Genomic DNA, 26,701 nt, shown 5'->3' with positions numbered 1-26,701 from the left:
TCTTTAACCGACTATTTAATCTGACTAATTCTTTACGTATTAGGATTAATTTAGTTCTTTTCTTTCTTGTAACTTCGGCCACATCCTGATGGATTATAAATCCAGTATTTTTCAGTGTTCGAATTGCGCCCAATACCAGTATCTTGTCACGAAAATGAGTAAACGATACCATCAATGGAGAATTAGAAGTGTCTCTCGAGCCCAGAGGAAAAGCGTGAATATTATCTGCCATGATTTCAACTTTAAGTATATCTTTGCAAAATTCTGAAATTATATCCGAGTACGTTTTAGTTCCTCCACTGGACGAGTGTTTCAAAACTCCCCTGAATATCAGATTATTACGACGTGATTTGTTATCAAGGTCTTCCATCAATTTTTCGCTTTTCACATTAGCTTCTTTTAATTGTTGTATTTCACATCTCAATAGCTTATTTTCCTCCTTCACTGAAATGTAAGCCTCTCTTTTCATTCAGCATTCTTTTCATTCTATAGAAAGAATAGACTTTGCTTATAAACAAAGTTAAAATAGGTCTTCTATGACTCTTCTATTATTAAAGGCAGTTTATTTTGCAGATAAATAAATAAATATATAAATAAAGTTTTGTATGGCTGAGCCTCCACTCTAGCGTATGAAACCCAAACTACTGATTTTATCTTAAAAGTAAAGAGTTAATTATTTAAATTCATCCACTTACGTTAAGAAAATCCACCAAATAACTATTCACAACAGTTAACGGACACTATTTTTTTAAAACTGTAACAAAAACTACAAGAAAAATACAGTTTTCCTAGGAAAAATACTGCAAAAACTACGGAGCAAATATCACACGTGTTGACTGGTCAAAAGACATGAACCAACTCTCGATAAATCTAGTTGGATTATTTGTTTGTGCTAAAAAGGAATCAAAGAAGCAGCAGAACGTGATGTTATTTGGGAGTTAGGTAAGCCTAGAGAGAATCTTGAGATGTACAAAAACTCGAACAAATCCTTCAGGCACTTATAAACGGATCTTAACGTTGGTACCTCCAACTCTGAAAAGTTTATTCTCTTATAGTTAAGATGGGTGGCCATTTCGAATGCGGCCTTATCCAGTCGTCAGTTTGCGCTGGCTATGGTGAGTCCGATGAAACTGTGCGGCACTTTGTAGAGGTGTGTCCAGTTTATTCTAAAACTAGATTTCTCGTCTTTGGAAGGTCAAATGTCTCCCTACCGGAGATTGTGGCATCTGGTAATCTTAACGAACTCTCTAGGATTGTTCAGTACACTGGGCGATTGAGTCGTCATGCTCCCTAGAGTCCTGTTACTACTTTATTAGTTTATTGTATTGGCATCTCGCAACCTTTAGCCGGATTTGTTGTTCTAAAGCCCCGGTATCTCTTATGGGATGAGGGGTGGGCGGGGAACAATGGGCATTTGGATTGCCTGTGTTCCTTCCCCTTTCTGGAGGAACCGCCCGTCTAAAGCAATCTTCATCTTAAGATGATGCCAAACTTAGTGCATCAAAAGACATCCAATAGGGAAATGATAGCTCAGAGTTTAGTGTGTTGGAATCTCCAGATTACTGTCCTGGAGGAGGACATTTTGTTTGAAACGAGGGAACCGCAGACCAGGAGTGACCTGAAAATGCTTCAGGCGCCAGTGTCCTTGGATGTTGATGCTCCTAGAAAAAGAAAGACTTCCAAGACATAGTCCTGATCTACGTAGCACATAGATCTACGTAACACATGGATCTACGTAATACATAACAATACTGTCGGTTACGACAATTGTATTAGCGTTGATCGGCAAAAACTGTACAAAAAAGAGTAATGTGGGAAAAAACTCCAAATCTGACATTTTGTTTCTTAGCGAATAGAATTGCAACCTACCAGCGGAAACCGTCTAATAGCTTTTCCTCAGCTAATATATTTTGATTGACACCCCAAATGTCAGAATAGGGATGGATACTTCTAAATAGACACTATGAAAAGAATAAAAAGAGTGTGGAATAAGTATGTTCCTTATTAACACCTCTTGTAACCCGTAAGTTTTACAGCAAGGAATCTCCAGGTAGCTCTGACAACCCACCGAGCAATCCAGGAAGAATGCTGGCAAAAACAACCAAAGGTCACCGCGACCAATATAAATTTATTGTAACTACCTCCGCCAAAAAGGGATCCTACAGCTGCTGAAAGACGCTTCTCTAAACTTTTTCAATGGCAAAAGACATAGAGCACTGTCTTAATCAATCAAAACACACCATGACCACCATCGCCTGTCCCAGCAGGCTTCCTATGCCTCCAAAGTCTGCAGCAACCGGTCAGGGTACACCATAGTGCGTCTTAGAGCCGCTCAACAGTACCGCCATTTAATTTGGCCACAATCCAACCATAACCTCCTTCGACTGTCTCCGACCGGTTGCGTTACATCACCAGGCCTCATATTCTGGGCGAACTCAAGTTTTGGAGATATTCCGTAACAATTTTGTTGAAGAATTTTCCTGAGCTTACTCGTTTCCCCATTCTGACAATCTGTTGGCCATTCATACATATTAAAAATAGGCACATACACTACCTTAGAGAAAAGAGATTTCGATAGAAACACAACTTAAAACTTGATAAGACAGTAAAACTTTTTTCTTTGCAGTAATGGTAATAAACATTTAAAGAAATAAATAATATTTTTGTTGAAGATGTTCCCTCAGTATTTGAAAACAGTTGAAATAGATAGCTTGCTCGTATAAAAATAGATAAAACTTTTATTGTAAGTTTAGTTTGAACGATAAACGTTCTATTTATCTTATACTTCTTGTTTCTACCAATATAAATTAAGTATCATGTTCGATTACATAAAACGGTTTCAATTTATTTAATATATTCCCGCATAACGTAAAATTTTCATCCGATTGTTATTATCAATAAAAATATATATAAAAGGTGATAAAAATATTGCTTGTACCAAAACAAAATATTTTATGATGAAGGTTATTTCTTACATTTTAAAAAAGGTGACTGTGAGGAAAACCTAAAATCATTTAGAGAGCACATTACTATAACCACCATAGAATTATCAATTCTTTGCCAAAGTTAAATTGTATTTTAAAGCTCATTTCGATTAAACAAAGCATATACAATAAATTTTTTTGATGGTAATATTCAATAAAGAAACCTTACCCAACTTTTTATTACTTAAAGTTATATTAAAAGATAAAATTACCGCAATCACAAATAAAATTAAAAATAATAATGATAATAAAAATGAATAGAATTTAACCTGGTAATCTTGAAAATGGTACACCAACGCACGATATGTCCCTGATAGAGGTTATGTTATCTGGCTTAATTGGTGGCCCTTCTTTGCAGGAACACATAGGGTTGAATGTACATGGTATCGCATGGCAACAAACTACCATTACAGCCAGGATCACAAGCATTGCCTGCAACAGAATATAGAATTTCAAACTTTTGTTTCTGGGTTTGTAATTAACCTTAATATCATAATTAATACACAATTAGTATTTTTCATTTGCAATGTATATTATTTCTAACAAGGGAAAGGTTACAATTGTTAGGGTTATCCATTTATACAGGTTGAACAGAGTTATATGCTCCACCCACTTTTTTTTTAAACGGCGGGAAATTTCGAAAAAATAAAAAACACGTATTTAATCATTTTTAGTCTAGTTTTTTTTCAGTGATTGACCCATTTTTTTAAACCCCTGTATCTCGAGATACAGCATCCAACTTTGTTTTTTCAAATGGAACGTTATAGTTTTTTTTTGCACATTTTTATAGTATTTGAGCTCCAAAAAAACAAAAAAAATTTGAAATCGGTTAGGTTTTTCTAAAGTTATGGTAATTTAAAATATAAAAAGCAAGTTTATTGTCAAAATTTCGTTATTTTTTTTAAAGAATCTGTTCAAACTGGACAGCATCGACGGATAGGCAAGCCAAAACTCTGGACTCCGACGCTTTGCTTGCAGCTGCACTTATGGTGGCGAAGTCAAGATCTAGGCTGGCTAGAGTAATTCGACGTTCAGGTTGTTTTTTCTACAAACGTTTGGTGTAGAGTTTTAGGAAATCAACTAATCGGCCCATACTTCTACAGAGAGAACTTAACTGGTGAAATGTATCCAACTTTTTTATAAGAGACATTTTGCCAGTTCTGCTTGAAGATGTTCATCTACAACGTCGGCTAGATATGTATTTTCAACAAGATGGTTGCCCGGCACATAATGCGAGAGTTGTTCGTGATTACCTGGATAGAATTTCCATGAAAAGTGTTTAGGGTCTCATTGGCTCATCCAGTGGCCACCTCGATCTCTGGACTTAACCTCAATGGGCTATTTTTTGTGGGGATATCTAAAAAATAAAGTGCACAGTAACCTTAATCCCGTGGCTTCAGTCGATGATTTGAACCGTCGAATAACTCTAGCCTGCCTAGATCTTGTCTTCGCCACCATAACTGCTGCTACAAGCAAAGCGTGGGAGTCCAGAGTTTTGGCTTGCTTATCAGTTGAGGGTGCCCAGTTTGAACAGATTCTATAAAAAAAAATAACGTAATTTTGACAATAAACTGAAATTTGTTTTTCATATTTTAAATTACCATAACTTTTGAAAAACCTAACCGATTTCAAAAAATTGTTTTTTGTTTTTATTTTAGGAGCTCAAGTGCTATAAAAATATGCAAAAAAAAAAAACTATAATGTTCCATTTGAAAAAACAAAAGTTTGATGCTGTATCTCGAGATACAGGGGTTTAAAAAAAATGGGTCAATCACTAAAAATAAACTAGACTAAAAATGATTAAATACGTGTTTTTTATTTTTTCGAAATTTCCCGCCGTTTAAAAAAAAAGTCGGTGGACCATATAACTCTTAGTCATCCTGTAAATGAAAGGATCATGGCGTCCTTACGGTTAACCCAGACTAACTGTTAGGCAATCAACAACACTACTGTCAGCCTCCGAACTCACACTGAGTTAGTTGATTTGGCAACTATTTGATAGTTCGTTAGTTTCCTATATAAAAAATCAAACAAAAAAGTTGTCAGAAATCAGCGCTGCCGTATGTAACTAAATTAAAATAGTTATTTGTACGACAAGTGATTCTTTCCTTGCATGTCTGAAATAATGCGACAAGAGCCGAAGGCTAGTCTTGTTACTGAACGAAATTAATAGTTAATTATTTGGCGAGAAGTGAGTAAAGAGTGTTTTTTTTTAACTCTATCCAGCGATGAGTTAATTGATTGAAACTTCTATAGTTTTGGGAAGGAATTATTTTCGCCTTTAACCCTGAAGACCTAACCCTAAGTTTTGCTAAAATTGGGATCCTAATTCATAATTAAATTATTCATTATTAAAGTCAAAAGTAAATGCAAAGTAATTGCCTAGTTTTTTCAGGCGGGCCTTAACGTCGAGTTATCAATTAGGTATCGAGGACGGGGGCGGAAGCTCATTCTTTACTATAAACTATTTTTTCTTACATAATAAAAAAAATCATAAGCCTTAGTCATAAGCGGGTTTTGAAATGAGGATCTCCCCACTTACAAAGCCACGTTCATGACCACTAGACAAATATCAGCCCCTGGGATTAATTGTTTTATTAAATTAAGTATTTTTATAATTTTTTTTTTAATTTATTTGCTATTCACAATTTACAAAAAGAATAAAATGTAATCAGAGAATATGATAAAAGAAGAATTCATGACTGGATCAGCTTGAGGAAAGAAGCTGCCCACCGGCAACACTCTCGCAGGAGTTTCTTACATTACTGAAGATGGTCACGAGGCCAACAGCGTTTCAATCGTCGTGGAGGACGATCTGGAATCGTTTTGGAGGCAAGATTTTGAACAAGAGAATGGAAGAGAGTCAAAGAATTTTCTATATTTAGATTTAGATTCGTCAGTTACGTATGAGATTTTGAAGTCGTTATGGAGGGTGGAGTTAGAGACATGAAATGGAGAATTTGTAATCTCGACGGAGAATTTTGGATTGAAAGGACTGGATCTTTTGTGAACTGGAAAGTTTGGCTGGACCCCACAGTTTGAGTCCGTAAGTCCAGATCGGTTTGAGTACGCTGTTTATGTTCCAGTGGTAGCTTAGATTGCCAATTAGACGCAGTAATTTGTTTCAAGTCTTTTCAGTTTAGTGTGCGGATTCCACGTTAATCCTCTGTCGATGTACATCCCAAGGTAGCGAACTAAATCAGCAGAAGGAAGAGGAATTGAGTTGAAACTTATAGAGGGACAAGAATTACGATGCAGAGTAAAAGTTATCTGTTCGCACTTTTAAGTATTGAATTTGACTCTCCACTTTTTGGCCCAGGGTTCTAGTTTGTGTAGATGAGAGGAAGCTGTAGTGGCGTCTGAGTTAGAAGAGAGAATAGCAGTATCGTCAGCGTAAGTGCAGAGCAGTGTGTGCAGGGTCAGTTTGTAGGTCAGATACACAGAGGTACACCAGCCCGTGCCTGTGGAAGAGGCAGATTCACAACTTATCTTAAAGAAGCTGTCAGTAAGAAATGATAGTTTTTATAATAATAACTGTGTAAATTATAAATATTAAGATAGTCTTCATTTTGAAAAAAGACCAAGCACTTAATTTCCAAAATCTCCATTCTTCATTAAACACTGCATTTTGGAAAAGTAATTTTTTTACTCGGTTATTCTTTACAGACAAAATATTGTTTTTTGTATCTTGTAAGTTAGATTGTAAACTTCTATTCTTGGTGTTCAGTTGAATTAATGGTGGTAGAAGTTTCAGGTTGAATAACAATAACTGAAGTTATCACAATCCTTCCTTTTATTCCTAGGATATTGCCGTTCATCCACAAAAAGTTTTTTACTCATTCCATCTTCTACTTTTTTCTTTTTTTCAGTACAAAAGCAATATTTTCTTTAATAAATTTTCACAATGTGGATTGTTATTGCTGTTTAAATCCTACGTTTTTTGGATTTAATCCAAAATTATTCATTAATCATTCACTATATTGCAGAAATGAGGTTGGCGTATAATAGAAATATTTCCACTTCACTTTATTGCCATAACAGTTGTAGACATTTGGATAAATAAAACAAAAAATATTATATTCCTTTTAGTCGTATAATATACTTTATATATGAACCAGTCTAGTACACAATGGTATGATGATATTTCATGTATATACTTTAAAATAGTTATTTTGACAAAAACATATCATATTTTCTGTAAGTAGAACAATCATTTTTTGCAGTCTTATCACTCTATTGGTATTATATTGTAAAGTTTTTCTTGTCCTTTTACTAAGAAAGAACTTTACTTACACAACTAGTGCCTGCCACTAGTTATTTTAATAATATGTGGGTTTGATAAAATAATAAAACTCGCTAAATTTGTAAGTAATAACCTGATTTATTCACACATTAACATTAACTAACATGAACATTTACTAGCAACTAACGCTATTCATTACAGTCACCATTTACAACAGTCACAACAGTTTACTGTTACTCACTCACTACGTAACGCCACAAAACTGTTCCACGACTGACCCCTGGTCCGCACTGCACCGAATTGCACTAGTCTCAGCTGCACTAACACAGCTCTACTCATCAACTGACTAATTGCCTGACTAACTACCACTGAAGCACTCCACAACACTGACTCTCTCTAACTATGTCTCAACACTGACTCTCCAAGACTAACTCCAAAACTCACTAACTGTACAACTACAAGACTGTTAAACTCTTAGAACTCGATTAAAAACTGATTAACAACTCGTTAAGAACTCCTTTTAACTGCGTGTGCCCCTCCAACTGGGACTGCCCTCCTCCAACTCTCTGAGCATAAGTTTCCACGCCCTCCTGACGTTCATTGGCTGGAGAAAACATACTGCCACCACCTCAGCTGGGGCCGCCCTCCTCCTACTCTCTGTCTCGCTCCTACCTGTCAATCACTGGCTGGGAAAACACATATGCCACCACCCCAACTGAGGCCTTTCTCTTAGCTGGCTTTTACACAGGTCACTAACTCCTTGAACAATCTAGCCCTTTCCTTTCTAGTTCAAGTAGAGACCGGCCCTTTTGTCTACACAGTGGTGGCCTGATACCGACTTTGGTCGCTTAACCCCTAGAACAATCTAGGCCTTTCTTCTCTGCCACAGGTAGATACCGCCCTTTTGTTTATGCAGTGGCGGCCTGTTACTGACTTTGGTCGTTCAACCTCTAGAACAATCTAGGCCTTTCTTCTCCGCCCAGGTCAACTTCGTTACAATATGTTTTATACAATGTTTTAGAGAATTGTTAAATAATTGACAGTATTCTGTTTCAATGATGCAAAAATTGTTAATTTTTAAAGAGTGCACGCTTGTGTATAGTGTATTACACTTATTAAGTAGTTATAAAACCAACTCCAGGACTCTTAGTAAAATGATGGCTAATTGTATCAAGCGAGCTTTACGTCCATTTGTATGGTCCACGTAAATTACATATGACTTACGTATATTACGTAGAAAGATACATAAAGTGAAATTACTTTGAGTAAATGTTTTTAGCTGTGTATACACATAGTATCAGTAAATTCTAAGTGTAAAGCAAAAAATTGCTGTTAAAGCTAGCCAATAATACTGTATAATGGAGGGCTAATGGTGTTTTTAATTCAGTAGACATCTGTACATTTAATGATTTAAGAAATTTTAATTACAAATAAGTCTTTATTAAAAATAACGGGGAGATTTTTAGAAAATATGGACCTTTATAATATATTTCAAAGGAATAAAAATCTTTATCGGTCCCAGTTAAAAACAACAAAATCTAATAGAAGTTTGGAACGCAATTTCCTGTGTAAAAGATTTATATAACTATATGCAGAGAGCATTTTAAATTATTCTAAGCTTTTTATCCTTACAAAAGGATACTGGTGAACTCCTTGTTGGTAAAAGTACTTTAAAAGGAAATAAGCAGATTCCATGCTGTACAAGCTGAGCGGTTACAGAGGCTAAGATGTATTATGGGTACTGGTTATCATTTCCGGTTTTGCCTTAGAGAGGCAGTGGCGACAATGGCCGAGCAAATAGGTATCTTTTGTTTACAAAGCATCCAAGGGCGTACCATCACTAAAGAAGAAACGCAGGTACGGCGGACTGAATAAGATAAAGGGGATGAAGGCTAGGAGGCTGCCAGAGAGCCACATGCTATTCTCAACACTGCTTTGACCAGATTATCGTCAACCGGATAGAACGGTGTACTTATTGATTGGGTAGTAACTAAAGCCTATTTTTTTACGAAGTCCAGAGTTTTACCAACATTTTTTTTTAAAAGGTCTCCTTTGGTCTCAAAATACCAGAGATCTCATGCTGCAAACTACTCTGATTTGCAACACTGGCCAAAAGATAAGGTCGTTTTCTTCTCTTTGTTGAAACAGTCTGCACATGGTTTTTGTAGATTAATCAACTGGCTTGTGACGACCTCTGGTAGTTGGTGAGAAAAATCTCGTTTGTTTCAGTCTTCTTTTTACAGCATCTTCTACCAGTCCTTTTTTTGCGCGTAAACACCAGAGGTTTCACAAGGTACACTAGTTATTGCGGTCCTAAAGAAGCCTAGATTAAAAAAAAACAAAAAAAAAACAGTTATAAATCTTATTTCAACCAAATTAAACATTTTTCAAGCAAGTATTTCGCCGAATTAAACTTTGTGTTTTATTTAAGGGAAAAAACCCTTTTTTAACCATGGTAAGCCTTACATTAACCTGTTAAGTGTGTTTGACGTATATACACGTCATACCAAATCTCTATTACGATGCGTTCGACGTGTACATTCGTTGTGAAAAATATAAAATTGCCATTAACTATAAAAACTCGAAATTTTAATAAAATACAATAAGAATATTATTTGGTGGGATGTTTCTTTTAGCTTACCAATAGAACTGCCAAGTATTTTATACGGAGGGTGGTGGAGGGAGCCAGCCAAATGATAAGTGGTTGGTACATGTTTGGTCTCCACATTAGAGATTGGGAATTATACACACAAATAGAAGCTCTCAACCCTTGTGCAATGCCGTTTTTACCTTAGATAGAGGTTCAGACCTCAGTACGAGCATGATTTCATTTTGCACAGAATTCAAAGCTCTTTTCTTCCATGTAAAAGCTCTTGCGTCCCTAGTTAACTAGGCAATGCATACGTGAAGCGGTGCAAGATTTAGAAAGGCACAGAATGCTCGGTAATCTCAAGCCCCAGAGATTGCAGAAAAAGTCGCTTGCAGTGACTATTACGACGTTGTAAACTTTTGGTTGTTTTGCCCTGCGTTCGAAGTGTATACACTGTCATTGTCTGATTTTAATTCCGCACGCTGTGTTTTTTTTTTTTTTTTTTAAACTAAATTCCACGCTTAACTGGTTAAATAAAATTTAACATTTATAATATTCTACATTACTTCTCTTTGATTAGATCAATGATAAAGTGGAGATGTCTGGACCTGGTGACTTGGGCTCCCCTTGCCTGTGCTGGACATGGTTAAACTTATTTCATGGTATTAGGTCCATGAAGGCGACAATGATCCCGAAGTTAATGTTCCAAAAAATAAAATAAAATAACAATATCATAAAAGAGGGTAATCAGTGGTGAGCGTAATGGATTCCCACGCGGAGATCCCGAGTTCGAATCCAGTTGCTGGCTCTTAGATTTTCCCTTCCTAGGAGCTTCTTACAGCTCACTGTACCGGTGATGGGCAGTAATGTCTGGAGGCTGGCAATGCACTAGAAATAAGCTCCAGGCTCCAATGACCTTAGACGTAGAATCTCCTTGAAAAAAAAAAAATGAAATATAAAAAACTATTTAAATCTTAGAACACTGCCATCATTGCTGGACAAGGAACTATATTGGTTACTGCACAGGTAGAATACTTGTCAATCTAGTTCGTCGTGTTCCTCGTGCAGAGAATGTAAATAAGAATCAAAGTTCGGCCATTCGTGGTCCATCACCTGACTGTACAGCAGCTCACCTCGAAAATAAGCTGCAATTTTCGCAGTATTAGTTTTAAAAACAGTTGCAAGTTTAACAACTAAAATATATTCTCTAGTTAAATCTTTTCTCTTCCTTTTTAAGGTTAAGAAGTCTTTCTAAATCTTTTCCACCCTGGAAGGACATTTATCCTTTCATGTACAAACACACCAAACTACTAACCGTAGATGGAAATAGTGTAGCATTATTTCTGGAAAAGCAACCAGTAGAACTTGTTTAGCTCTAGTACAAGATACTATGGTCTATCTAACAAAACCAAGCTTTAAGCATTTTAACTATGTCTTCAGGAAGTTTTATTGTTCATTTACGATATTATAAAACATTTCAATACATACAATTCATATGATAATATATATGATATGTACAGCGGTGTGTTTTAGTGCAATTGTTTATTTGGGTAATACAAATGTAGTGGGAATTCCGCGTGTTGCAACTTTTTATGGGTTGTAAAAAATGTAAATGGCAAATTATGTGCTTCTGCCTCCGACCATGAAAATTATTCTGTAGTTGGACTTAAGCCTGAAAAATAGGCGATTACTTCTCTATGTGATACTATAGCGTACTATAATTTATCAAAACAAAAAAAAACGCGTTTATTTATAAGGCAAAACACACATAAAAAAAACATGAGCATGTACATATTTTGAACATAAAAACATCGACCTTTAGTCGATCATCTACAAAATTGTATTAATATATAATCGTGGTGTGGCAGAGGGAGGAAATAGAGGGGTTAGAGATGGAGTAATGTGTAGGAGAGGGGGAACGTACCAATTTAGTTAGAGTATTATCAACGCAATAATCTAGTTCCACACTTCGCCTAAACTGCTAATTACGGATTATAGTAGATTATCTGTATCATTCGCCTAATCACCATTGTACTTACTTATTTAGAACTCTATTTAAAAATAATTATTATCCACCATACTTCGCTACGGCGTGCTTATATAATTGCTTTAAAAAAAAATTCTGTTGTGAAGAACGAGACCATAATGTTAAAACCAATCGTACGAGCACAATGCATACATTTGAAACATAAATGTCTCAAAATCGGTCCCGCCAGAGGCGTAGGCGGTGCGCAACAGTAAGGACACAGGAAAAGAAAAATCAATTACACCCTCGAGAGTTTTTTTGAATGATTAGAATTGTCTTGAATAGGATTCACGAGGCTAACGTCATTGTAGTTGTCGTGGTAGATGATCAGTTTAAGTTATTATTAACTCTGCACTGCCAATCCGAAGTCAATTTAATTCCAAAAAAAAAAAATAGGAATGGTCTCTTGTTTCCCTACATCTCATAGCTATCCCGAAATGCTCTTAGATATGCTATCCCCACTTTCTCACCATTTGATAGTCACGAGCTGAAGACCGTGGAATTCTTAGTTTCTTTCTGCAGATTAGTTTACTTGAATCATAAGTCATTTTGACTCCAGATTGGCATTACACGTAAATATATCGGAGCCATTTCGACTCCTGATTGGCAATATAAGTAGATTTTCTGTTATTAACTTGACTCCAGATTACCAATTTGGTCTACCCTTACAGGGAAATTTACTTCTGCTTCAAACCCTCTGCTGCCTTCCTCGCGAAGAATTCTGAGATTTTCCTCTTGTTATTTTTGAGTGTCATAACATTTATATTTATCAAATTTAAGCAAGATTCATTCAGGTTTATTCTTTTTCAAGCTACAGCGGTAACGTACAAAGGGAAGCTCAATAAACTGGGTTGCTACATTCATCTTTACATAATGATTCAGTGAATCGAATTTGTGTGCTAATCGTAAAACTTGAAGGGGGTCATTGTGTTTCTTTTTAAATATGATCAACATTTATTGCCTAAATGCTTGTGTGATAAATTTACATAATTTTCATAAAAAGTATCAAGGCCCCCGTAGGGGGAAGTGGACTAGCCACTTCTTCAGGGAGCTTGGCGTCCCTGCGGGTATCCCAGTCTAACAATACTTCAACACTCACACTGACACCCCTTAACACTCACACACTACACTTAGGACCTGCAGAGGTAGTTGCTGTGTGCAGCTACTTGGGTTTAGCGAACCTACAGGTAAACTCGAGCTCCCCACCACACACACTCACTCACACTTTAACATTCACACTATACAGACGACTACACACACTGCACGAACAAGGACACGCACTCGTCGAGAGTCAGAGTATAAATATCTCTCCCTCGCGTGCCGTGGCGAGGCTTTGGGGCTAGGGTGGAAAAGAGGATCCTGGGCATTGAGGGAGACGTTGACCTGCGGGCTTCTTATCCCAACACATGTCTTTGGCCTCGGCTTCACCCGAGAGCTCCACCTGGAGGATACCCCTGCTTCAGGAAATCGGCTAGGGAACCCTGTCTCAGACAGGTTCCTAGGGGTAGGAAGGGGGTCACGGGGGCACGGGTCGGTACCTGGTACCGGAACGTTGTCTTCCGTGGCACCAGTCTATGTCGGGGTGTGATGGTCTATCCGGAAAGTAACCGGATCCATCGTAGCGTCCGTGGAGGCGGGACCACGTGCCCCGATGAATCCCATTTGATTAGCATGGATAATCAAATCAACCCATTAGGGCCTAGCCCACCTATTCTCCCTACCCAAATCCCCAATCCCTTACCTCTTCCAAATAATCTTCTCCCTATACCTCTCTCAGCTCCAAACCAGCCACTTCCTAATCATACCTTCCCCATCTCCCATCCTCATAATCTCCCAATAACGACCGGTACAACAAGGCAACGACAAGGCGAGGACATGGACATTTCGACAGGAAAAACGGAATCGGGTTTGCAGTTTACCTTGCAACCATTCGGCCCTTCTTCCCCGCCAAGGAAGAAAGCCAAGGGCGGCAACAAGAGTCAGGTAAGTAATAAATTTATAGATTTTGAAGAGGACAACTGGGGAAGATTCTTTGTAGTTAAAAAGAAGGAGGGTACATTCTTAAACGAGTGTTCCTTTAAATTGCATAAATTTATTAAGAGCATAGTTGGCAAGACCAAAAGTGTTAAAAAACTCAACGATGGTTCTATTTGTATAGAAGCGGAGAACCGTATGCAATCAGCAGCAATCTTAAATTTGCAAAAATACATGGATGCTGAACTTGAGGCTGGTCCCCATAAGCGACTAAATAGTTCGCAGGGGGTAATTACTTGTAGGGATTTCTTAAATAGCACGGTTGAAGATATAAAAGAGGGTTTGGCAGATCAAGGAGTAGTAGAGGTGAGGAGGATTAAGAGAAGGCAAGATGGGTCCTTAGTGGACACCGCTTCTCTTGTACTCACCTTCAATCGACCGAAACCGCCACAGGCAATAGATGCAGCGTTTTATAAACTGAAGGTGCGCCCGTACATACCATCTCCAATGAGATGTTATAAGTGTCAAAGATTCGGGCACACCTCAACGCGTTGCAAGGCTCTAGAAGCGGTGTGCACATGTGGAAAGCCAACGCATGATGGTGAATGCACACCTCCAATAACCTGTGTAAACTGTGGTGGGGAACACTCTGCCAGATCCTCTGGGTGTCCCACATTAATAAAGGAAAAAGAAATCCAAAAAGTAAAGACACTGCAGCAGTTGCCCTACCATGAGGCTAGGGCAATAGTAGAAAGTGCTGCGTACGCTTCGAGTGCAATAACTTTTGCAGAAAAATTGAGGGCACCCATACCAGTGGCACACTTAACAAGCTCCGCCCAAATTCAAGGGCACTTAATAAAAGGCCCCTCCCCTGCCTTAAAGGGGACAATTGTAAAAGTGGGTGAAATCCCCCCATTAACCACCTCCCCTATTTTAAGGGGAGTAGTTCCGAAGTGGGCTCGACCCCACCATCAAAACTAAGCTCCCCTCACAGGGAGCCAGTAGCCTCAAGGCTACAATCAACTGCTCCCACTGCTAGTGGGAGCGACATAAAGGTGGGGTTAAACCCGCCTAAAAATGCAACCGCCTCTAAAGGGGAGTGGAAGGTGGTCAGTCCACCTAAACGCTCCCTGAGGCGGAAAGTAAAGCCGGTTCTGTCTCCCCCCTACCCTACTAAGACTAGGGGGAAAAAATCTCTAACGGAAGGACAAACGTGCTCAAAATCCAGTGTTCGTTCCCCCAGGAAGCAGTGGCTTCTTTTGGGGACGGACATTGAAGCCTCAGAATCGGAGGGTGGAAATACATCCGACAACCCTCCTAGACGTAGGAAAAAGGGTTGGCCTAAAGGCAAACCCAAGGATAAGTGTGCCACTGAGTAAATGCATTGTAATGTTAAACTATATCACAGCATCCATGTATTTTAGCTGCTATTTCCATACTTTGAATTTATTTTATAACATAATGAATAGTAGGTTACATTTATTAGATATTTTAAATGCAATAGATATTAAAAAGATCCTGCCAGGTTTTATGATTGGGAAAAATCAAGATGTTTGAGTCCATTATACAATGGAACATGCGGGGCTATACTAGTAATAAAGAAGGACTACGCCGAATGGTGGCGGAATATCGTCCTTTTGGGTTGTGCCTGCAGGAAACGAAGATACGCCCAGGTCATATCATTCACATACCTGGGTACAAAATATACAGTCACGAGGTACAACCTGCCCCAGGTGGGAGGGCGCACGGTGGTGTAGTCGTCTGTGTACGGGATAATATCCCTAGCAGGCGGCTCAACCTACAAACTAATATACAAGCTGTTGCCGTGCGTCTAACTACACCACTACAGATCACGTTAGCTAGCGTATATCTGCCAGACATCTATTGGCGTAGAAGTGATTTGGAGAATCTGCTCTCGCAGCTCCCTGCCCCGGTGTTGTTGATGGGAGATTTCAACTGTCACAACACCTGGTGGGGTTCAGCTGGGACTGATGCTCGAGGCAGAGCTCTTGAGGAGATTATAGATAATAGCAACCTGATGCTCCTCAATAGTGGTGAAGCAACACATTTCAATGCACACTCGGGAGGCTTTAGTGCGATTGACCTGAGTGTTGCAACTCCCACCATAGCAGTACGTCTAGAATGGACCACACTAGACCATTTATATAATAGTGACCACTTCCCGATCCTAGTATCGAGCTCCATCTCCAGATCCGACTTTATAATTCCACGGAGATACGACATCAACAAGGCGAATTGGCCTGCTTATGCCGCCAGAGTGGCTATACCACCTCCTACAGGAAATACCACTCTGGATAGCGAGCTGTTTGTCAAGGCCCTGGAGGAGGCATCTGGTGGTTCTATTCCGAGAGTTGGCGGGAGAGTCCCACGAACCCCCGTCCCATGGTGGACCCCAGAATGTAAAAGCGCCATAGCAGCTACAAAGCAGGCCTTGAATAGATTCAAGAGGTATCCGACGGATGAAATCTAATAAACTTAAAAGACTGAGAGCCAGAGAGAGGCGTATAATTAATGAATCAAAAAGGGCAAGTCTCACCTCCTACGTGTCGAAGATTTCCACTTCAACGACCTTGAAGGAGGTGTGGAGCAAAATAAAGACTCTCTCTGGCGGACGCAAAACCCCGTCGATACCAATATTAAAAATCAATGATTTCGTCGTTACCGAGCCGCGAGAGGTAGCTGAGTCCTTGGCTGGTTACTTTGCACAAGTTTCCAGTTCACAAAATTACTCGGCAGAATTCCTCCGGCGAAAAGGTAACGAGGAGCAGCAGCCACTCGACTTTGAAACCGCTATCAGTGAAACTTATAATGAACCGCTAACCATACATGAATTAGAAAATACCTTACAGAAATGTAGAGATTCTGCCCCAGGTGTGGACGGAATCCCATATGCTATGATTCGAAATTTGAATGCAATTGCGAAAGAAGGCCTTCTCCAGTTATATAATACCATATGGGAGACCGGCCAATATCCTGATGGTTGGCGGGAAGCAATTGTCATACCGATCCCTAAAGAAGGAAAAGACCCTAGCGATCCCTCCAGTTACAGACCCATTTCGTTGACCACTTGCTTGAGTAAAGTTCTCGAATCTATAATCAATTATAGATTAGCCTATGTATTAGAAACTAGAGGACTTTATAGCCAGCATCAAGCGGGATTTCGCAGACATCGTTCCACGTTGGATCAAGTGAGCCACCTAGAGGTCTATGTGCAAAACGCATTTATGCGTAGAGAGCACGTGCTGGCCGTGTTTTTTGACCTCGAGAAGGCTTATGATACAACGTGGAGGTATGCGATTCTGCGGAAGTGTCACGAATGGGGTCTAAGAGGGAAATTACCAAAATTCCTTCGCGGATTTTTGGAGTCACGAAGGTTTCGAGTGCGTCTGGGGTCAGTACTCTCAGACCAGTACCATCTGGAAAATGGAATACCACAGGGATCGGTTCTAAGTGTCACAATCTTCACGATAGCGGTCAACTGTTTAGCCGAAGTTGTAGGAGATCCCCTAAAAGTATCATTGTATGTTGATGACCTTGCCATTTATTTAGCAGGCCAGGACTTACACGAGGTTAATGTACTCCTACAACAGGCGATAGACAGAGTGGCTGATGAGGCCAAAAGGAACGGGTTTAAGTTCTCTAGAACCAAAACGGTGTGCCTACACTTTTGTCGCTTAAGACATGAACATAATGCTCCAACGTTATACTTGGAAGGCACACCCATTCAGTACAAACCCAACGTTCGTTTCCTGGGCCTCATTTTCGATACTAAGTTATCTTGGCAGGATCACATAGACTACGCTAGCAAAAAATCAAGGAGAACCCTCGACATAATAAAATTTTTAGGAAGCTATAAGTGGGGGATGGAGCGGGAAATTTTAAAACGTATTTTCATTACGCTCACCCGTTCAAAATTAGAATATGGAGCCCCGGTTTATAGCTCTGCGCGCAAGTCACGCCTGAAACTACTAGATAGAATTTATAATGAAGGAATTAGATTATTTACAGGCGCCTTCCGAACCAGTCCACTACAAAGCCTCTACGTAGAGTCAGGGATGTTGCCACCCCAGCTCAGGAGAGAACAACTCACCCTGGCCTACGCAGCCGGAATATGGGGGAAACGGACTCATACCTTGTACCCCGCCATATTTGAGAACCCACATGAAATGGAATTTCGACACCAACGCACGCGGACGAGGCCCCTCGGGGTCCGGACAAAGGAAATTTTAGCAGCGGAGGGCATCGAGTTAGGAGAGGTTATGAATTGGGGTTTTGCTCCTGACCCTCCCTGGCTATCGCCCTCTGCAAATGTCCGCATGGACCTGGCAATCCACAAAAAAGAAGAAACTCCCCCCGTTGTCTATAGACAAAAGTTATTAGAAATTATGAATTTTTACTTTGACTCCCGACCTGTCTTTACGGACGGGTCGAAGATGGGCAACGGTGTGGGTAGCGCTGTGTACACAGAGGGAGTTACCCTTAGTTGGACACTCCCTCATTATGCATCGGTGTACACGGCCGAGTTGTATGCTATATGCCAGGCCCTAAAGCTAATAATGGACAAAAATCACAATAAAGCGTTGGTATTAACTGACTCACTAAGTGCAGTCATGGCTCTCCGGGATAAGTTCTCGACGGACCCGTTGGTCTCCAAAATATTTTATTATTTATCTGAATTACGTTCACGTGGTCAAAGGGTGACGTTCGCTTGGGTCCCGGGCCACATTAGTGTGTCCGGTAATGAACGAGCGGACGAGGCGGCCAAACGCGCCGCCTCTACAACTACTGATGAAGTCATCCCTGTGCGTCCCACTGACCTAAAAGTATATATGAAACTTATAATGAGAAGTAAATGGCAAGGGCAGTGGGACCGCACAAACGAAAAACTGAAAGAAATCAAACCACGTGTTCTGAATGCTACAGTCGAAAACTACCCGCGGCACGAATCTGTGATTTTGACAAGGCTAAGGATTGGACATACACGTGTGACACATGGGTACCTCCTAATCGCCGAAAGAAGGCCGAGGTGCCCCCGATGCCGAGAAAGGCTGACAGTGTCGCACGTACTGGAAGGGTGTCAGGCACTGCGTAGCCAAAGAGAAAGAGCAGGCCTGCCACATGACAAGCGCGCGATTCTTGAAGAGGGTTCTCCTTACATAAGGAGGCTATTTACATATTTAAAACATATTAATTTATATTGTAAAATCTAGGTTAAGAATTAGGTTAGTTTATAGTTTAGTTCTTTTAAAGGGGAAAGGAATATCGAGTACTTTCCCCTTGTGTGAAATGTGGTGTGAGTGTATTTATTAGCGTGAATGTATTTATTAGCGTGAATGTATTTATTAGCGTGAATGTATTTATTAGCGTGAATGTATTTATTGGCGTGAATGTATTTATTGGCATGAATGTATTTATTAGCTTGAATGTATTTATTAGCGTGAATGTATTTATTAGCGTGAATGTATTTATTGGCGTGAATGTATTTATTGGCATGAATGTATTTATTAGCTTGAATGTATTTATTAGCAAGAAAGTTGTATGAATGTTTAGGATAGATCACAGTCCGGGGTTGAAAGAAATTTTATAAAAGTATTTCAACCCCTCTAGGTTAATTTTTAGACTAAGTTTATTTTAGAATGTGCAGGAAAATTTGTTAAAAGTACTGCACATTACCATAGTTCTAAGGAAAATAGCCTCCTTATGGTAGAGTAGGTTTAGTAATTAGTTATATTAATAATAACACTTTTGGTCTTGCTTTGTTATCTTAATTTGATGTAGATACGGGAAGGCACAAATATATTCCACTCTCCCCCTCGTCGACTGGATCGATGGATAAGAGGGGATGAGTGGGATATATTCTCCAACATACCTGGGCTCCACCCTACCTTGCTATGCAAGGTGCAGTATGTGGAAGCCCACAGCAAACGCGTGCCGACCCAGCTCGAGTGGATAAAGGAAGAGAAAAGCTTACAACGATTAGGGGCGCTAATGACCTCAGCAGTCGATGCGCCCAAAAAAAAAAAAAAAATGAAAATGTCCCTGATCAGAAGGCAGTCAATCAGGGTTCTAGAAAATACTGAAATTACTGCGATCCCAAGTTGAAGTTAATTCCTTCTGCGTGAAATGTTAAAGCCGATTTGTGGACAAAATTTGTTTTTTCGTTCTTAATTCCTATTCTTTCTCATCCTTTAATGCAAATTTTATTATTAAAATTGAAATCAATACAAAAAAAAGATAAAAATAAATTATGGAGTCAATATGACTTCACATTAGCAATAACTAAGTTCGAGCATTGGCAATGCAGTGTTAATGCACAATTACAGGATGCAACAGTCTCCACATTTGGGAGAAATATGAACATTAGAGATGCAATACCAAAGGAGATATAAGAAGATAAAGTTTAGTAAGCTTTCATTTTGCCTAAATTTTGAATCTTAATGTCTCAATTCTTATCGCACGGAATTACATGAATTTAGGCACAATTACAGTCTAACAATCTGCACATTTGGGAGAAATCTGAACATTAGAGATGCAATACCAAAGGAGATACCAAATTACGCCAAGACCAGCATTTCTCTTCGACTATTTATATTTTGTACGACTTTAGTAGTTTGGCTTTGCAGCTGTTTGTTGACGAATTTCTAATTACAGTAAGAATAAATTAATATCAAATATTATTGTATATTTTACGCTATACCATCCAAGGAAATGGAATAAATGCAACATAAGCATTTTCTATTCTGAAACAAAATATAGTTAATTCATCATTTAATTTATGGGGTTTCTAATAACCGTTTGGTTGTTATCCGTTAGAATCGTTCTGTCAGCTGTAATGATCTCGTTAATATCAATGTCCACATTGTTGTAACAATCTGATTTCTACTCTTCTGTATAATGTCTGTATAAAACATTTTCAGCCATTATATTATTCGCAAAAATCTCTGATGCTCAGACAGAGCTGGGAACATTAAAAAAAGTAGGAAAATAATTTACTCGCCATAAGTGACTATACAAGAATTTAATTCAGTAATTTGTGAATAATATTTTTTAAATGTGCAGCAAGTCTTACTGTCATTAATATTAGATTTAAAAAAAAGGCTTCTAATTAATTTATAGACTTCTAATTAACTTTGTAGTTTCTCTAACAATACCCAAACCAATATTAACTTCTTCTACTGAATATCGTGTATTTCTAACGTTTAAATTGATAAATAAATAACATAAAAGATAATAAAAAACAAATAAATTTTACCGATAGTAGTAATCGAATGTAGAAAAACTGAGTGAAATAATTACAAAGAAAATAATTTTTTTATAAATAGGGAAGCTATTAGCTCTAAGGCTAGCTTATACTACGGACATCAGGGATTCGAATCCAGCTGCAGGCCCTCAGAGTTTCTCTTTCTATGTGAATCTTATAGCTCATTGTTTCGGTGATGGACAGTGTTGTCTGCAACGAGAGAAAACTGTCCGCAGTGCACTGAAAAATAGCCCCGTGCACCAATGACCACCGATTTTGATGCTGCTTAAATAAAATAAATAAATAAGTAAAGATAATAACAGTATTGCCATATTTTAAAAACAGAACAAACAAGAATAATACAGAAAGAAATGAGATTAAATCAGCAGAGTGGTAACATTATTATAATAAGTACGGTGGGAAAGAATTAAGAAAAATATAATAAAATAACAGGTGTTCTAAAACATTATTAAATATAAAGAATGTTACGAAATAAAGATTTTACAGATAGAATGGAGAAATATGGTACTGATATAACTTGAAAATTTTGAAAGTATAAAATGGTTGAAATGATGTTTCTTAGCTTTATCTCGTTAATTATCGTTAAAATTGAAAGTATTAATTACAATTTTCTTAAATTAAAAGCGAAAATTCGTAGTTAATGAATTATTAGGCTAATAGTTCTGTAAGTTTTCAGCTAACAAAAAACTATGTGTAGGATTTACCAAGTTTAACTCTTTCAGAGTCCACTGAACAGTTACGTATGATTGGCTAATTTATTTCCAATCTTATTTTTTTAACCGAAATGTCAATTTTTTTTCTTATTCTACCAAAATTACATTGAATTTTTAGTAAGAAGGTAAGTAATAATTGCTACTTTAAGTAACAAAATCACAAATCTAATTTATTTTATTGTATTTTTGATTTAAGTTCTGACTTCCGAGACTTCTTCATTTGGCGTGTTGTTTTTCTGTTCTTACTGAACTGAATTGGTTAACAGGTTATTGATGTAACGATGAACTGTTCATGAATAAGTATATATAAATGAATGAATAAGTAAGATATAAATGTACCCAGGCCAGATTACAGACGAGAGAGAGGGGACTTTTGCCCGGGGCCTGGAGCCGGAGTCTCTCAAAAATAAAAGGAAAACGAATGATTTATATTCCCAGGCCCCAAAATCCTGTCGACGGCCCTGAATGTACCTAATTTTTTTAGGGTGTCCTTTTTTTTGGAACTTTATAGAATTGGCAACCCTAGCTCCAATTGAACATTGCTTCAAAATATCCTGTAGTTATTTTTTACTTAACATATTTATTTTTCTATTAAAAATAAGATAACGATAATACTATTTATTGCCTTGGAAGTAACTTACTTTTTGGTTGTTTGTTGTCATGGTTGTCATGGTTTGTCATTGCTTGATTTTGCTGATCAACAAATAAAGTCTTGTTCGTCACCAAATAGACAAAATGGCGGCTACATTCATTGAACAAACGTAACACAACAGGTCTTTCAGACCTAAATAGAACTGTTTCAATGAATGAGAAAGAACAAAAGTAATTAGATATTAAAAAACTTCTAAAGCTCATTGATTAATTATATAAAAGAATGGCTATACAAGTAAAGCTAAAGTGAGACCAAGTTACTAGTAGATGCACTTGAAAGTACATAAGTATGGCTGTTCAATTATGTTAATTGTAACACTGGCTTCTAATCATTCTGAAGTATAAATGTTAGTTTAAAAATGTGTTTAAATTTAATATAAATTGAAACTATTGGAATACAACATACATACGGTCAGGTGGGTAGGCCAAAAATTATTTGATTTCATTTAACAAAATTACGAAAGAGATTAGCTATTCGGTTAGCGAGTTGGATTCCCACACGTAGATCCCGGGTTCGAATCTAGCTGCTGACCCTTAGATTTTCTCTTTTTAGGAGCTTCTTACAGCTCACTGTCCGGTGAAGGACCGTGTTGTCTGAGAGAACACAGTCCGGAAGCCGGCAGTGCACTGAAAAAAGCTACGGGTGCCATTAACCTCAGATGTTGATAATAAAATATTGATTATAATAATAATTATCGCTAAAAGATAATTCAAATTCATTCTAATAAGAAAACATAATATAAATTGCGGTATATATACTCGTATTAATAATATTTAAGATAAATCTGTTTTCAAGTATCTAATGCAATTTCTCCATATTGAAATGGCATAGGCTCAGAATCCTTCTCTCTTAGAAAAGGCTTTTAGCTAAGAAAAAACATTAAAATGTGAGCGAAGGTCTTAGAATATTTCTGCGTTACAGCTGAATGTTAGCACCTTTTACCCTTTAATCTCCAGTAATTATTCAGTTTAATAAACTTTTCCTAAGAATTTTTGCACAATTTTACTTAACAGATGAAAATTTACCCAGCAAAACAATAGAATGTTTCAATTTGTATAAAATAAAATACTACGGAAGTCTTACAGGTTTCCACCCAGCAACGAATTGTAAAATTCAGTAAAGTGTGTACATTTCATGGAAACCCACAAAAGTGCTTTGTTACATAAATTGAATTCCCTCCGAACTAGTTTGATTTATACAAGTGATTAAACCCTTTATTCTAAAATGCATTCAAAGATTATTCAATTTAACTTTTCAAGGTGAACCACAACCAATGCTATTTTATTAATTAAAGCACTGATTCAAACTGTACCTACTCTAAAAATGATTAATTCATAGTGCAATAGCTACTTTGTGTTATAGTACAAAGTACCCATTATTTACTGGCGGATAATTGTTTTATTTGCATTAATTTTAATTATTTCTTTCTTCTCCTACTACGAGTAGGTAAGGGGAAGTAATGCGATCGTGTCAACTTTCGATTTTGAGTTTACAAAGGACTTGTCCGTTTTAAGTCCCTTGAGTCTGAAAGAAAATTTTAATTTTTTATAAAATGACCTTCCTTCGTGTGTGTGAATAATATACTTCAAAAACTGAGAATAGCAGTAGGATCAAACTTTGTATTTAGATTGGGGGCCTCTAAGAGGACTTGACTGCACTTTTTTGACCCACATTGCACTCATATTGCGCTGCAACTTTTTTACTTACCCTATTTTCCAGGAAATTCTATGAAGGTCATTTTTAGGAGAGGGTACAGTTAAGGCTCTCTGTAAAGTAACTAATATATTGAACGGTAATTTATAGATTATGGAGATTAAAATATGATGTAAAATTTTCTGTTTTCAATCAAAGCTTTCTCCCAAAAAAGGCTCCATTTTGAGATATTCTTTAAAAATTTAAACGTTTTCCACTCCAGTAATCTGCCGCCTTCAATAAAAATATTTTCCCAAGCCAACACAGGATTGGGGGGGCCTTTGTTCAGAGGAGGAGTGAGTTTCTTTCCATATTAGCGTAATCTATGTTTTATAACTATTGAGGGAAGAGATAAATTTAAAAGTTATTTAACTTCTGATTTACCATTTTTATTTAAGCACTTTATTGCACAGTTTAGATTATTTGGAAAATATACAGGGTGTTCATTTTAAGATGGCTCAAATGCCTTTCATACTTAACAGTTGATCTGAGCAGAAAATTGGTAGAGGAAAAATTTGTTGCCCGTCACCTCTAGTTACAGAATAAGTGACTTGATTTTAGATTCCTGCCCGCATACGCGGCTGACGCGCGACCAAAAGTGAGGGTTCGCAGTTGACCCCCATTTTCATGTACACAGTTTTAAAGAGTATAAAAAGTTGTGAAAGAAACCAGAACCCGCAATTCGAAATCTTTAAAATTAAAAGTGCTAGGCCATTTCAAAATCTGGTATTTATTAATCATATTTCAATTTTTCAACTTGTTATCAAAGAGAAAGAAGAGCACGCGATAGGTCATTTTTATGTATTTTTTCATCCCCTGTCTACTGAAAGTATTGCCAAGGCAGTAAAGCTAGTACTTTTCTTAATGTCGAAAAATAAGTAGTTTTCCGAGTGATTTTCTAAGAGAAATAAACGTTAATAACTTTAACTTCTCATGCTATTTAAAACCGTGTATATGAAAATGGAGGTCAACTGCGAACCCTCACTTTTGGTCGCGCGTCAGCCGCGTATGCGGGCAAGAATCTAAAATCAAGTCACATATTCTGAAACTAGAGGTGACGGGCAACAAATTTTTCCTCTACCATTTTTTGCTCAGATCAACCGTTTAAGCATGAAATGCATGTGAGCCGTTTTAAAATGAACACCCTAGGTATATCCAAATTTACCGACCAAAGCACCTCATTATTTTTAAAGCATTCTGAAGAATACGTGTTTTGATGAACTAATGGATTGTTTTTATTTTATGTTAAATGTCCACTTTTTGCCTCAAAAAAGAACACATTTTGTGCCCGAGTTAGTAAATGTAAATTCCTCATTACTATTTGTTACTACAATGGACACATTTAGAAACCGTAAGCATGGTAATTTGTTTTTATTCAGACTATTTGATCTAATTTTATTTATTTATTTTTAATCTTTTATTGAAATTTGCGACTGCAACTGTTGTTGCAACAACCAAATGCGATGTAATATAGTGTCTTGATTGAAGATTGGAGAAGGCACCCAGTGGCAAAACTCCATTAACGTGAACAGATGCACTATACTGCTCGTGGGGCCATCGTCTCTTCAGTCTCCTTGGAGGATTACCTGGTAATGTGGAAGAAGATAAGTGTTCAATTAAAGGATTAGGATGAGCTGCTGTAAAGGAATGAAATTTTAAGAAACGAGTTTTAGTAAGGTCGTTAATGAAAGGGATTTTGAGATCATTATGAATGGTGAGGTTAGAAATATAGAATGGAGCGTTAAGTAGTATTTGATTGTAAAGTCTGAATGCGTAAAGAATTAGAACGTTTAGTCGATCCCCATACTTCGATGTCGTATGACCAAATAGGTCGCAGTAACAGAAGGTATAAGAGTCTTTTGTTATTTAAGTTGAGTGTCGATCGTTTGTCAAGTAGTATGGCGAGAAGTTTTGTAGCGATGGTTAGTTTCTTATCTTTTCAGTCTAGTATGGGGGATTCCATGTCAACCGTTTGTCTAGGTACAGCCCAAGTTAGCGTACTTTGTCCACAGTTGGTATACGTAGGAGTTTGGTTCAAGATGATGGGAGGTAGGGTTTTTCAAATTTCTTTTAAAAATATTGTATATAACTTTCGGTTTTTCAAGATACAATTATTACTTCTTTTTATTTTATTTACAAGTCTATTTATTGTTAACAGGAAGGTTAATTTAATTTTTGATTATGAGAATTGTTTTTAGTTTCTGCTATGAATTTTAATTTTGTACTATAATTTGGAATTTTAATAATTATGTTTGTACGAGTAAATGTAAATATGGGACATTCCCACTGTCATATACATATTTGTAACAAAACAGTGCGTTAAATAAATAAATAATAGAGATAAATATGTCGCTAAATTCCAAAAATTAAAGGAAGCTTCATCACATCACATTTTGGTTCATGTGGGCTCCTATGTAGCGTTAGCAATATTAAGAGTAAAGTAATGGCCCAAAGAGTCAGATAGGCTTGTCATAATATTACATTGAATAAAATCAAATACGTAGACCTGGGAAATCGAACCCAGTAACCACAATACATCCGTCCC

At 37.5% G+C, this 26,701-nt stretch overlaps 2 protein-coding genes across 4 annotated transcripts in view; one reads left to right on the top strand and one right to left on the bottom strand.

Annotated features, from left to right (window-relative positions):
• Positions 1-26,701, bottom strand: part of LOC141456190 (chaoptin-like) — a 532,556-nt gene that overhangs the window by 322,091 nt on the left and 183,764 nt on the right. For all 3 annotated transcript variants that reach the window (XM_074131931.1, XM_074131933.1, XM_074131932.1), the window contains exon 3: positions 3,254-3,416. In XM_074131931.1, the coding sequence (XP_073988032.1) occupies positions 3,254-3,413 (160 nt within the window). In that variant the 5' untranslated portion in view covers positions 3,414-3,416. The remainder of the gene's footprint in view (positions 1-3,253; positions 3,417-26,701) is intronic.
• Positions 13,719-14,798, top strand: LOC141455589 (uncharacterized). Its single transcript, XM_074130741.1, has one exon. It carries the CDS (start codon positions 13,719-13,721, stop codon positions 14,796-14,798), a length of 1,080 nt encoding a protein of 359 aa, XP_073986842.1.

The sequence above is a fragment of the Rhodnius prolixus genome, unplaced genomic scaffold, assembly GCF_049639745.1.
Source record: "Rhodnius prolixus isolate KJV_2025 unplaced genomic scaffold, Rpr scaffold_4, whole genome shotgun sequence".
Lineage (NCBI taxonomy): Eukaryota > Metazoa > Arthropoda > Insecta > Hemiptera > Reduviidae > Rhodnius > Rhodnius prolixus.
Note: the sequence above shows the minus strand (reverse complement) of the source record. Positions and strands in the feature narration are given on the sequence as shown.

Excerpts from the sequence above, each read along its gene's own strand:
- LOC141455589 (XM_074130741.1), top strand. The coding sequence starts at position 13,719 with ATGGACATTTCGACAGGAAAAACGGAATCGGGTTTGCAGTTTACCTTG.